At 36.9% G+C, this 12804-nt stretch overlaps 1 protein-coding gene and 1 long non-coding RNA gene across 2 annotated transcripts; one reads left to right on the forward strand and one right to left on the reverse strand.

Annotated features, from left to right (window-relative positions):
* Window positions 1-1260: 1260 nt before the first annotated feature.
* LOC135597290 (DEAD-box ATP-dependent RNA helicase 3, chloroplastic-like) lies at window positions 1261-8606 on the reverse strand. The gene is made up of 10 exons (XM_065090051.1): window positions 7975-8606; window positions 7702-7838; window positions 7187-7601; window positions 6108-6206; window positions 5340-5564; window positions 4773-5150; window positions 4300-4443; window positions 3443-3538; window positions 2657-2934; window positions 1261-1787 (listed from the first exon to the last, which is right to left on the reverse strand). The coding sequence occupies exons 1-10, from the start codon at window positions 8461-8463 to the stop codon at window positions 1718-1720; spliced, it is 2331 nt and encodes a 776-aa protein (XP_064946123.1). The 5' UTR covers window positions 8464-8606; the 3' UTR covers window positions 1261-1717.
* A 991-nt stretch (window positions 8607-9597) lies between these two features.
* Window positions 9598-10238, forward strand: LOC135596613 (uncharacterized). The gene is made up of 2 exons (XR_010480976.1): window positions 9598-9878; window positions 9989-10238. It is a non-coding gene; the product is annotated as an uncharacterized LOC135596613 (long non-coding RNA).
* The last annotated feature ends 2566 nt before the right edge of the window (window positions 10239-12804 follow it).

Below are 12804 nucleotides of genomic sequence, written 5' to 3' on the forward strand. Positions count from 1 at the left end.
GGCTGACCTTTGCGGACGGACACGCAAGGGTGCCGCACGACTTAGGTAAATCCAGCTAAGTCCGTGACAAAACGCCCCACTTACATTGAGCACTATCAAGTTTGGTTGCCAACGTTGAGTCATAGTTCGAATTCAACCATTCTAACTTTTATACACCATACGTTCTTCCCAACTCACTTGTCCTCATGGTGCCTCTCGCATGAAAGGTTGATCATTCCTTTGAATGTCAATCTCAGATGCTCGCTCTTCCAAGTGACTCCTTTCCCTAGGTCTCTATGTTTGTTTCCACCAAATGGTCATGCGTGCTGCCCTCGACATTGCCCGTTAGGTCCCCACGTTTACATATTAAGTGTTTCTGAGTGTGCTTGTCCAGCTCTAGTATCATCTTTTATATATTTAGTTGATTTTGCTTAGTCGTAGGGTACCATTGCATGTCCATTCACAAAGGATTAACATCCCTAAAACCTCTTATGGTCTCTTAAAAACTTACAAAAGAAAAGACAGGTTAAAGAAAGTGTTTAACTTGGGATCCACAAGTAGTCGTTTTAGCAAATACTTGACAATACAAATTACAAATATAGACTTTGCAAGCTCTAAACGATTACACGACAAAAGGTCCAAGGTGATCCACGATGGTAAAAATCTCCACAAGTGTCTAAATTATATTACTATGGAACAAAATGAAGAACCAGCTTTAGAAACTATCCTAAACCCATCTAACCATGTGCCACCCAAGTAGTTCCAAGATGTTGTACTAGCTTACACTCTGTACGAACCAGAATATCCCCAAAATGACTATCTAAAGGATCTATTTCTCGATAATTTTGGTTTTGTGCGATCATTACACACAATTTATATTTATAAACCTAAAATTATCATAAAAAATAATTAAAATGAGATTATCAAACCTATTATAAATTCTCAAACAAAATTATAAAACATGAATATACATGAACATTGGATATACATGAGCATAAGGATTATCTCAAACATACATGAATCCCACTAATACACTAAAATCCTCGTGCATAAGTCGAAACCTCCAATACAGAAGATATTCTAAAAATTAGATCATTGAAGAGGGTAGAAATCCATAGAGAAATCATCTAAATTTATGAATATAAAACTATTAGAATTTCAACATCATAATACTAACATTCAAGCTACAATTGCATGTTTACAAATAAAACAAATTTCATATTAGAAAAACTCTATCAAAACCTTTAGTTTTAATGAAGCAGCAGAAAATTAAAAAAAACGTGACCAAAGAATCTTCAAATCTGTGGTTGCATTATTTCATGATGAACTCAGACAAAATCCAGTGTATCTCCACAAATTACCACACTCGTATCAAAATCTTAATCTTGTCAACCTTCAAGGGAAAACATACCAAGTAAATACAACAAACATAATGAGTCAAAAAGCATTGAATACAGCAACCAGCACACATTGTGCAGGCACTCCACCACCACCACCATCACAATTCTCACGAGTGACTTTGAAACTAATCTAAACTCTCAAAGCAACCTAATGATATGCTTTTAAATAACTTCATATAAGAAACTCAGTGAAAACTCCTCCCGATCAGGGCTCATCATGCTCACACATTTGCATGGTCTGATCCACTTCCAAGCAGTCTCATCATTAGTTCTTCATGATATCACATCTGGAGCTGGAGCATGTCAATAAATTCGAGCAGGAATTTCCATCAAACTGACTATTTGTTAGGACATTCCGAAGCGCGGTGACCAGATCTACCACAATTAAAGCATGCACCTCCGAAGCCTCTGTTGACAACATAGAAGTGCAATCTCAGAATATTTCACAAATAACCATGACTATCAAACAGATAGATATAGATTCCTTATTTTGGAGAACAAACACTGGACTGCTGCTTTCACAGTATCTAAGCAGCAGAAGAAATTCATGAATGATAAATCATTTTACGAGATTTACATGTTTCAGACCAGTAGGCCAAGTGTACTAAGCAAACACTATACTGGCAGTTCGCTGATACAAATCATCTACCAGATTGATATTTCTAAAGTGAAAATTAGGTAGTTTACAATTGGTTGCTTCAGTGGCTTTGGTTCATGAAAGCATAAAGACACAAAAACTTAGGAGAAAATTAGGAAATAGTTAACTAAGAATGAAGAAATATAGCTCCATTAACTTTTCATGTATTTGGCTTGTAAAAACCAGTTATAAATGACACAGGTTTATCAAGGGAACTGATGAGAATCTGTTATATCAAGAGTACATGGTTCTCGTGGAGGAAGCTAAAGATAAACATATTAACAGCAGAAATCCTTCAAAAAGAGAAATTTACCCATTTTGTTATGGCACTGAAAGCCCATGTATAACAAGGGGTTACACCAACATTTGTATGAGCAAGTTAGCCATCAGTAGTCACAAAAATTTTGGCATACAAATGTTAAATTCAAAAATGCCTATATAAAAATTGAATTCTGAAGCCAACAGTTAGGAACAATCACGGATTTGCATGTGAAGAAAATTGCATATCCTAGCTCAGACCATATTTTGGATAACCATTGTCAAAAAAGCATCTCCTTGAAAGTTTTTGCAATTATCTATAGTGCATCAACAATAATCTATTACTAAAGATCTTCTGGCTATCATAGTGGATCAATGATACCTTTCCCGGCTACCCTGCGAGGATGAATGGTGGGATCTCCTGCCGCCGATTAGCCAGTCATCCTCACTCCCTCTGGGTGACTTAGACCAGCTATTATCAGTTCTGTAGACCTGGCCACCACGTCGAAAGCCATCACCACTGTCAGAGTTCCTGCCACCCCAATTTCTGGAAACCCTCTGACTTCGTTCCCCAGAACCACCACCTCTGGAACCCCAGTCCCGGTTTGAAAACCGGCCATAATTGTCAACAGGAGGACCATCATCTTGCAGTGTAGGAAGCTAAAATAGTAGAACAGCAAAAGCATGCAAAAAGTGTTATATAATCATTTAAATAAAAATGTGTTGATTCAATCAATGACTACAATCAAACATGTCAAGCCAAGAGCAAATGGCATATATCAAGTATTAAAAAAAAAATCTTAAAAATGGCAATAATGCAAGCACCAAATTTCACTGGTTGAGACCAACCAAATAGAACTTATTACCTTCTTCAATGTCTATGAATACAGCAACCAGACTTCCCAGTAGCAGCACAGCTGCACAGAGGAAGCTGGGAATACCACAAGACAACAAGCAGATATAATCTTCATATGAACCAAAAGGTAATCCACAATCCAACTTTTATCGGCTTCTTAGTTATTCCATAAATATTATATTCCCAAAATATAGTATGCAGGTAAATACAGATTTTAATATAGTTCCACCAAACATGGAGCAGCCACCATTCTAAAAGTTGAATTTCAAAATGTAGAAAAGCAATCAGAAAGGAATAGTGCTAGAGGACCACCTTGGTGATCTTTGATATAGAATTTCCTGGAGGCAATTGCTTATTCAGTAGCTCTTTGGCAATGTCATCAGGTAGATCAAAAACTGCACCTTGAACCTGAAAAAATCAGCAATATTGAAGATTACATAGATGTTGTATTCACAAACAGTGTTTGAAATATTTGTAAACTGCTAACTTTTACAATATACATTCTCAAACAATCTCAATGCCTATTATGTACATTCAAGGCATTATGAAACTTGAGTTCAAAAAGAGATACAAAATAGCTTTGAAATTTTGTTATATACATGCAAAACTTGAAAGACCATTTCCTCACATGTTAGCTACTACACATGTATTTCCATTCAATCTGACATGGAACCATTTACTTTATCAAACAAAACTGGCCCTGAGCCTTTTACATTGTTCTATTGTCATCAATTCCTTCAATGAAGTATAAAAGCAAGAAACTAACCGTCCATATGAACATTTTGAATTTCCTCATAAGCTTAAAAAATGTTACTGAAATAAAGTTCAAGCTTGCATTTCAGTCCCTTAACCTTCATCAACACTCACAGAACAGAGAGATAATCAGCCAACCGGTCATGAAGCAGGAAAATTGACTTATTAACCAGAAACATACAATAAATGACCAAGAAACTACATGAAAATGATATGTAGAGTAAATAAAAAGCACAATTGAGTAAAACATATGCAGAAGATAGATATATCACAATTGATGTGATACAGTGAACCTTGGCCAAGAAAATTCAACTGCTACATGAACAATCTTAAATTAAAGATACAAGAGACAAAGAACTATAAGAAATGTATTTGGAAGAAAAATAACTACATAAATGCTCTTGAAGAATACAAACCCTTTCATCTGCAATCATATATATTTTGCCCACTTCATCAGCAGCAGCAGGAAAAACATCAGAAAGAAACCCAGTAACAGATCTTGCAGAAAAGAACCCTCTCGAGTGTCCTGATTCACGTGTTAATTGTAATGTGACCCATCCCTACACAAGGCACAAAGTCAAGTTCAAAATATATCTGAAAAGCATGCTAACAGAAACTAAAGAAGAGGACAGGTTTCTAAAGACTGAGGAACTTATGCAAATATGCCAGCTGGTTTGCCCACATAGAGTAAAAATTTACCCATCATTGTCTAGTCATTTAGTACATATAAGTTAAGCAGGAACAAGGCAAATCACATTCGATGCAAACAGATCAGGTCTAGTCTCTCTTTCTTAAACTAGCACTAATAATCATATATTCTCGAATATTCTATTGTAATATGCAGTAATTGTGATCCAAATATATTAAATAAGCCTCCACATTTTTTCACCTGCTCATGACTGATAAGAGAATGAGACGAAGGAGGTTGAGAAAATCCACTTAAATGAGCCAATGCCGCAGCCAGGGCTTGTGTTCCTAGTTCATCAATCAATCTTTGAGCAGCTGGGAGGAAATACTGTATCGACTCAGAGTGAACACCCTGCAAAGTAGCAACTACTTGCTCTGCTGATGATTCCAGTACCTCTTGCATCGCTGGGGGGCTTGTAAACTCAAACCTGCATCCTACATCACGTTCAAGAGATTTAACTGTTCTCCTCTGGCTACTAGTGAACATCAAGATGGCAGTGCCCTCTTTTCCGGCACGTCCAGTACGACCAGAACGATGAACAAAAGTCTCTGGATCATTTGGCAGTTCATAATGAATAATCTGAAAAAAAAGAGCAAATATGTAAAGCATCTGACAACTTGCTGAAGAGTATTAACCGATTTTAAATTATACAAAAATGACTACTCACAAGGAACTTGCATTTGAAAGTAGGAAACAGCAACAATACCATTAAATATTAATTAATACTGAAAACTGATGTACACACATAAGCAATCATAATAAAAGTACCAGATCAACATTAGGTATATCAAGTCCACGAGCGGCAACATCAGTTGCAACAAGAACAGTAAATTTCCCTTGACGAAAACCATTCAAGGTTCTTTCTCGCTGATGTTGAGATATATCCCCATGTAGTGCCTCAGATGCTATACTGTTAGTTAAGGCCATAGATACTTCATCGGCATCCCGCTTTGTCTGAGTGAAAACAATGGTCTTCCCACCCTTAGCATATACCTGCAAATAAAAAGTGCATGTATGATATACTCAGCCACAAACACAACTGAATGGTTCTGTTACAAGAAAGATGTGCCTCTTAACAGCAGATAAATGTCAAAAAAAGAACCATAATAGCTGCAAGAAGAGGACCAATTTATAAACAAGTTATTTAAAAACAAACAGAAGCAGATTAAATGGGGACCATCTGAAATCGCACGTGCATCCACACACCAGCATGGATCAGTAGTTCGTAGGTTATTGTTTTGGAAAATCATTCCACAAAATTTCCGTATTGCATTCATTGAAGGAGATCTATATTCAAATCATAATAGCCTTTATAAATGAATTGGCATGCAAAAGAGACCTTATCCAGACAAATCAATAAAAATTTATGCAATGACTCCATCCCTTTAAATGTCCCCAAAAGATGTATTGTGTTAGTCACTTGAGTCTCAGGATAGGCAACTTATGTTGTCTACAAAAGTTGAGCTTGCGAAGCAAGAAGAAGGGCAAAACATAATTGAGAAAATGATCACTCTTCAAAGTAAATGTCATCCATACCGTGATTAGGTCACTAAGGATTGTACGCTTTGAAGTTGAAGTTGTTGGTACGGCATAAAGTTTAATTCCTTCTGCTAGCTTCTCATCTTGGTCACCAACCTAGATAAAAAACAAACTTAAAAAAGATTATTTACATGAGGCATAATCATTGTGAAAAAATAATAAAAGTAACTTGTAAATTGATGCATAATTGCATACTGCACAGTTTCACAAGTCTAAAACATACATAAAAATGTCTGCAACTTCATATTTTACGATTACGTTATAACTATAGCAGAATATTACAGCTATCGTTAATCGTATAAGAATAGAATAGACACATTATATATCAATTGATACGAAGATTATTTTACAATAATTTAAAACCTTAAAACATCTTTAGAATCATCAATAGCCAATTGTTTGTTCATCAGCATATATTTGCAATTAAGCCTCCAACATGTTATAAGAACAAGTTCACCCAAGAATCTCAGGTATTGGAAGTACAGTTCCATGAAATATGGCACATATGATGCATGGCTTAAATTGGTAAGAGCCAAGTGTGTATTGAATCAAGCAGCCAAAATGAAACCACAAGGCATGCTAGTGAAACTAAAATTCTCGGTTCCACTTATTGTCAAGTAGATGACTGAGTTCATAACCAATTGCAAGATGGATTTTAGACTTATATAGTTGAGACTGCACAAGTAATCTAAAATGATGTTCCTGAAGAACAATAGGAGAGCCACTAACGTCAATCTCTTTGCAGAAGCCATGCAGTTGCTCATATCTAAATTAATTGCAGACTGAGAAAAATCTCATTATGATTAATAATTAACAAACAAATATAATGGTAACTGTCATCAGCTTCATGTTATGTTTGATCCATGTCATGGAACTTATAAAACAATTAATAACTAACGATAAATAATCTCAAATGTGTCTACTGTGATTGTTCTCTGGGTGTTATGCCTGTACCAGACACAATTGTATTACCTTTTCTTTGTGCATTTGAGGTATGAAGCAAATCAGCAGAAATCATTTTCAATCATGAAGGAACCCAGTAGGGTAATAAAAATCAAAAACCAACATGGACATACCAAGTCAACTATGAGAGGATCATTTAGGTGTCTCCTAGCCAACTTCTTCACCCAATCAGGCATAGTTGCAGAAAATAGCATACTTTGACGCTTTGATGGCAGCTTTTCCAATATCAATTCTACATCTTCTTCAAACCCAACAGCCAGCATCCGATCAGCTTCATCAAGAACCAAGTACTCGACCTCTCCAAGCCGAAGGCTATTGTCATTAATGAGGTCGATTATTCGACCTGGAGTTCCCACGACCACATCAACACCACGAGAAAGTGCACTCTTCTGAACGTTGTAAGAAACTCCTCCATAAACACATACGGTGCTAAGATAAGGTGCTGACTCATCAATTTCCTTCTCGACTTGCTTCGCCAACTCCCTGGTAGGTGCAAGAACCAGAACCCGAGGAAGACGTCCTGATTGCCTGAATAAAGAAGTGAAAATGCATACTGAATACAGAGAGAAAGCCATACAAGGTTACACGGTAACAATGATAATGAGATTTTTAGGAGAAAAATTAGAACCTTGACGTCTTCCGCCCCAAGTCGGCCTCGCTAAGTCGTTTAATTATGGGAATTCCGAACGCCAGTGTCTTTCCGGTACCGGTCTTTGCACGTGCAATAAGGTCTCGGCCTTCAAGAGCAGGAAGCAACACGGCCCTCTAGGAAAAGAAAACAATGTGTATTACAATAATGTACCGGTCCGCTATGAAAGCAGCTCGATTGGCGAGAGAGAAAAAGAATGAAGAACAAGAGGAAGGGCAAGAAGAAGAAAGAAAGCGACGATTTTGGCCACACCTGAATAGGGAAAAGGTGAGTAATCCCTCGCTTCTCGAGGGAACTGACGAGCTGCTGCGGCAAATCCAGGCTAGCAATGGCCACCTCGTTCTCATCGTGACCGGCAGTGGCAGAGAAAGGCCCCTCTTCCTCCTCCTCGGACTCGTACGTGTCGGCGTCGTACCCCTCCTCTTCGCCTTCCTCGAGAGACGATTTCGAGAGGCCACGGAAGCCCTGGAACGCCTCCTCGCTAAGGACCGAGTTGGGAGAGGCAACTGCGGAGGTAACAAACATAGGGCAACGAGCCCTCGAGCCCCTGCGGTCGGCGCCGAGGCACAAGGAACCGAAGCGCTTGGTGGCGTCCGCGGCGGAGACCTTGAGGAGGCCGCTGCAGGAATGGGGTTTATCGGACAGGCAGGGGAAGACCCTCCGGGCGGAGAGATCCAAGGACGGAGTCCGGTACAGGGAAGACACGCCGATGGTGGCTGTGGTGGTACTGGTGGCGGCCATCGTCGACGGCTTTGTTTGCTCCGAAGCCGCCTTAGGGTGCGCGACGACCGAAGGAAGAGCGGCGAAGTAGGAGATAAGTGGGGGAGAGAGAGGGGTTTCGATAAGGCCGCTTCCCAGAACGAATAGCCTTATCACCGGCCACCTAATCTTCCTCTTTCTTCAATATATAGACGGATGCAGAGAAATTTGAAGAGGACGTGAGCAGACTCGAGTTCGGACCGTCTGCAGTTGATCCTATTAGTCACGATCTCTATACTTTAAATATTTATATTAAAAAATTTATAATTTTAAAAATAAAATAAATAATCTTAGTTATCATAACATTCAGTTACATTAATAAAAAATATAATACGTTAGGTCATTGAATCTAAAAATGATAGATAAATAAATAATTTCAATATCTTTTTTATTACATAGGATGCTAAGTTTTTTTTATCGATAAAATTATTAAAAATAAAAAAAGTATCTCTTTGTTCATCACTTTTACGTCGATCCAATACATAATGTCATGTATTATGTTTTTTATCAATACAATTAACGATGTTAAAATAAATAAGATTATTTATTAAAATTATTTTTTTATAATAAAATTGTTTAAAACAAAAAAATATTAAAATTATCTCTTTATCTATCACTTTGATATTGATCTAATACATTTATTAATTCATTTGATGACGTTATAATAAATAAACTATTTATTTTATTTTAAAATTATAAGAATCTCTTAGGTATAGAGATCGTGATACTAATTGGGTCTAAATACAAAAGATAATTAACCCCTCATCCTATTTTTTTTTGTTAATCATATTTATTTCAGTTAATAGAGGTCGGAAATAGATTCATTCTTGCAAAGCTTTTTCATATTTACATAAATCCCGTAAATGAACTTATTTCTTTTTAGTATAATCATATAAAACTATAAGAATGTCACAAGAATATAGAAAAAAGAGTTTAGTAAGATACAAAATAGCATCTTAGCATTTGATTTCGTAGTTTTGATGCATTTACTATTAATTGTCTAGCTCGCAAGAATAATATGGATTAATGAGTGTTATAAATAAGCTAAACAAATTTAAATTGACAATATATTTTAGCAGGTACTGATGACATGTGATGATATTTGGATTTATTTGATATGTTTAAGTCGGATTAAATATTGTTTAATCGGATTTGAAATTAGCGTTTGGGTTCAATAGATTGGGACATTTGAGGAGATGTGTGAGCCAGGATAGATGGAGATGATTTGCATGCGAGGAATCATTCGACACAAACTACTCTTTGCCAAGAAATTAGCAACTCTCGGTCGATGAAATGCTTTTGTTGCAGGGTAACTCCGACTCGATTCATTCACATCAAATGCTTCTATTGTTGCCAGCTAAAGTGATGCCCAAATGCTGTTCTTGCTCGATCAAAAGGTAATAACCATGCGATTCTTATTCCGACCAACTTGAGTCTTTTGATGCCGTTTGAGTTTGATGGGCACTATGTTGCTTGCTTGCTTGGTGTTTGTGTGAATGCCTACAAGACATGCTTGTCAGCAGCACAGCATTTAGCTGGTGATGGGTGGATAACTTGGAATTCGGGAGAGGGGTTCGTTTCTCTTGTCCAAGATGTTCACTTTCATCTGCTGATTTATATTCTAAAGGATTGGAAGGGCATTGGTGCATTTCTTTTTTTCTTAGTCGTATGGAATCTGGTGAAATTAGGATTCGTGTGAGTGGGTCACAACAACTGTTTGATAAAATGTTTAAAGAAGTGTGATGATTCTTATGCCATGCAAATGTTAAGATTTGAAATTTGATCTTAATATAGATAATATACAGGGTTGAATCTTAATATAGATAACTAAAGCTCCACTTAGTATCAGAATTTCATGGGGTTTTTCTACAAATTCTGCAATTTTAGTCTAAGAACTTCCTCGCAGAACCTTTTACCAAAAATTAGAATCATGCAAATTCCACCCTCATTCAATTCCTAGCAACTGTTTCTTTTGGGAATATCATAGGCTCTTGAGTCAAATACCCTCAAGATTCCCTCTTTTAAATCCCACCATCCAAATCTTATACTCCAGGTTCGAAAGTCTTCATGAATATTTCAAATCCATGCTTAAGACAAACATAATTTAATTATTACTTGACATAATAAAAAAATCTAACTCTAAATTTTTGTCCCTACTTATTATTTTCTGAGAAATCCTGGGATTTCCAGTCCCTCGAGGCTCATTCTACATGTGTGGTAGATTTCAATTCTTAAATGAACTTATATGTCATCATATGAAGAATTTAATCTTCTCTTGTTCTTGAATTAGTTTCTATGTTGTAGTACTCAAAGTTGCCTTATCATATCATATGTTGGTATATGAGGAGAAGAAGAAGCTTACCATGGTTACCATAATACATTGAACCACTTGAAATATAAGGATATAACAATGTTTAGTCTTGCCATAAAGTGTTTGATTCTTTGTTGCCTCTTGCTGGACTTTGACTTTTGGATTTCGGTGAAAATTTCTTGATATTCTGACAAATTACACTTGCTTTGTATTTCTAACCCCAATTTCTCAAAATTTCTTGATTTCATTCTTTTGACAATACATCTTTTGGCTCAACAAACGAGGGAAAGGATTCATATTTTATTTTTCAGTTCATTTGTGATGACTCAGCTTATTTCAGTTTCCTTTCTTTGGTTATACAAAATTCGGGAATGGTATATTTTTCCACCAAGCAATTATGAAAAACATTTCAATAGTTTCCCTTTTGATGTATTACTAAACAAGTTATCTAACGTGAATATGATAATTCCAAATTTTGATGCACCTATGGTAGACAAAGGATAGGCAAAGCAATTATTGTACCTATTAATCCTTATTAGGATCGAGTCAGCACTAAGAGGGGGAGGAGGGTGAATTAGTACAGTGGATAAAAACGTCGGTTTAAAAACTTCGTATGATGAAAAAATCGATCTCGGAAGATTGTTTGAAAGCATGTTTATTCGTAAGGATAGTGAAAACCAAGTAAGATAGAAGTGAAGCAATTGCAAAGTAAATGACAATAATAGAAATGCAAATCAGAATTTATAATGGTTCGATCATTGTAACCTACATCCACTTCTGATTCCTCCTCCGTCGATGTCACCGGTGTCCACTAATGGTCTTCCTTTAATAGGCAAAGATTAACCATCTCTTTTACAGTACTTTCTCTTTTTTACGGGTTTAGGAGATAACATTTACAAGCCTCATACCTCACTTGAATGATTATAACTCTAGAAACGGAGGAGGAGGACTTTTTCTTTTTTACAACACTTTTAACACCCCAAGATTTCATAATATTGTTCACACTTTCATGCATTTTTATGCAGAAAAGGGTGGGGTATTTATAGGCCCTAATGGCTTCAGAATTGGAGCCAAACACATCTCCAGATTTCAGGGTACTTACGATACAATTGCCATTATTAGGCGATACTATCACTTGCAGACTGACACTGGGCGGTACCACCGCTTGACAGAGCTCGAAGACCGAGCTCTAGCTGTATGATTACTTGACAAGGCGGTACCACCGCTTGACAACATTAACTATCGACGGTACCATCACCCAGTCTAGGCGGTACCATCGCCCAGTGCACTTGGGAGACCGAGTCATAGGCGGTGCCACCGCCGGTTATGACTTCAAGTGTTGAATGGGTTGTTCAATTGGCCCAATTCAGCCTTGTCAGTGGGATTACCTCCCAATCCTAACTCAACTTAAGGTCTAACTACGATATTTAAGATATTTAAGCAAGCAGACTCTATCCGTAATGTCGATTGTTCTTCCGGCGATCTTTCGATGAACTTTCGATGATCTTTCGGTAATGTTCCAGCGGACTCCCAGCAAGCTCCTGGACTTTACGACGATCTTCTTGGCGAGTTTCGACGAGCTTCTTTGGTAAGCTCCTAGACTTCTCGGTCAATTCTGGCAGAACTTTCGACTAATGTTTAGACTTTTGACGAACTCTCGAACTCCCAACGAAGTCTCGATCTTAACTCCGACTCAACATCTACTTTATGCCTTACTGCTATCGTAGTTAATCTTGCACTTTCTTAACATATAGATTAGATCAAATAATTTACCAATTGATTTCATCATCAAAATATGAGATTCAACAATCTCCCCCTTTTTTATGATGATAATCAATTGACGACGGAATTAACCTTAACTCCCCCTATCTATATGTAGAAAAGATACTCTTGAATTCAAGGCCTTTGAATTCAAGCATCAAATCGATAAGTTATATTCATCTAAACTTATCAATATGCACATCATGATACTTATCATGATTTACCAATACAATACCATATATTTATCAAAA

Source organism: Musa acuminata, chromosome BXJ1-11, assembly GCF_036884655.1.
Source record: "Musa acuminata AAA Group cultivar baxijiao chromosome BXJ1-11, Cavendish_Baxijiao_AAA, whole genome shotgun sequence".
Taxonomy (NCBI): Eukaryota; Viridiplantae; Streptophyta; class Magnoliopsida; order Zingiberales; family Musaceae; genus Musa; species Musa acuminata.

Excerpts from the sequence above, each read along its gene's own strand:
- LOC135597290 (XM_065090051.1), bottom strand. The coding sequence starts at position 8,463 with ATGGCCGCCACCAGTACCACCACAGCCACCATCGGCGTGTCTTCCCTG. Across the intron at positions 6,207-7,186 it reads ATCCTCTCATAGTTGACTTG|GTTGGTGACCAAGATGAGAA; the intron begins GTATGTCCATGT and ends TTTTTTATCTAG. Across the intron at positions 5,151-5,339 it reads ATATACCTAATGTTGATCTG|ATTATTCATTATGAACTGCC; the intron begins GTACTTTTATTA and ends CTTTTTTTTCAG.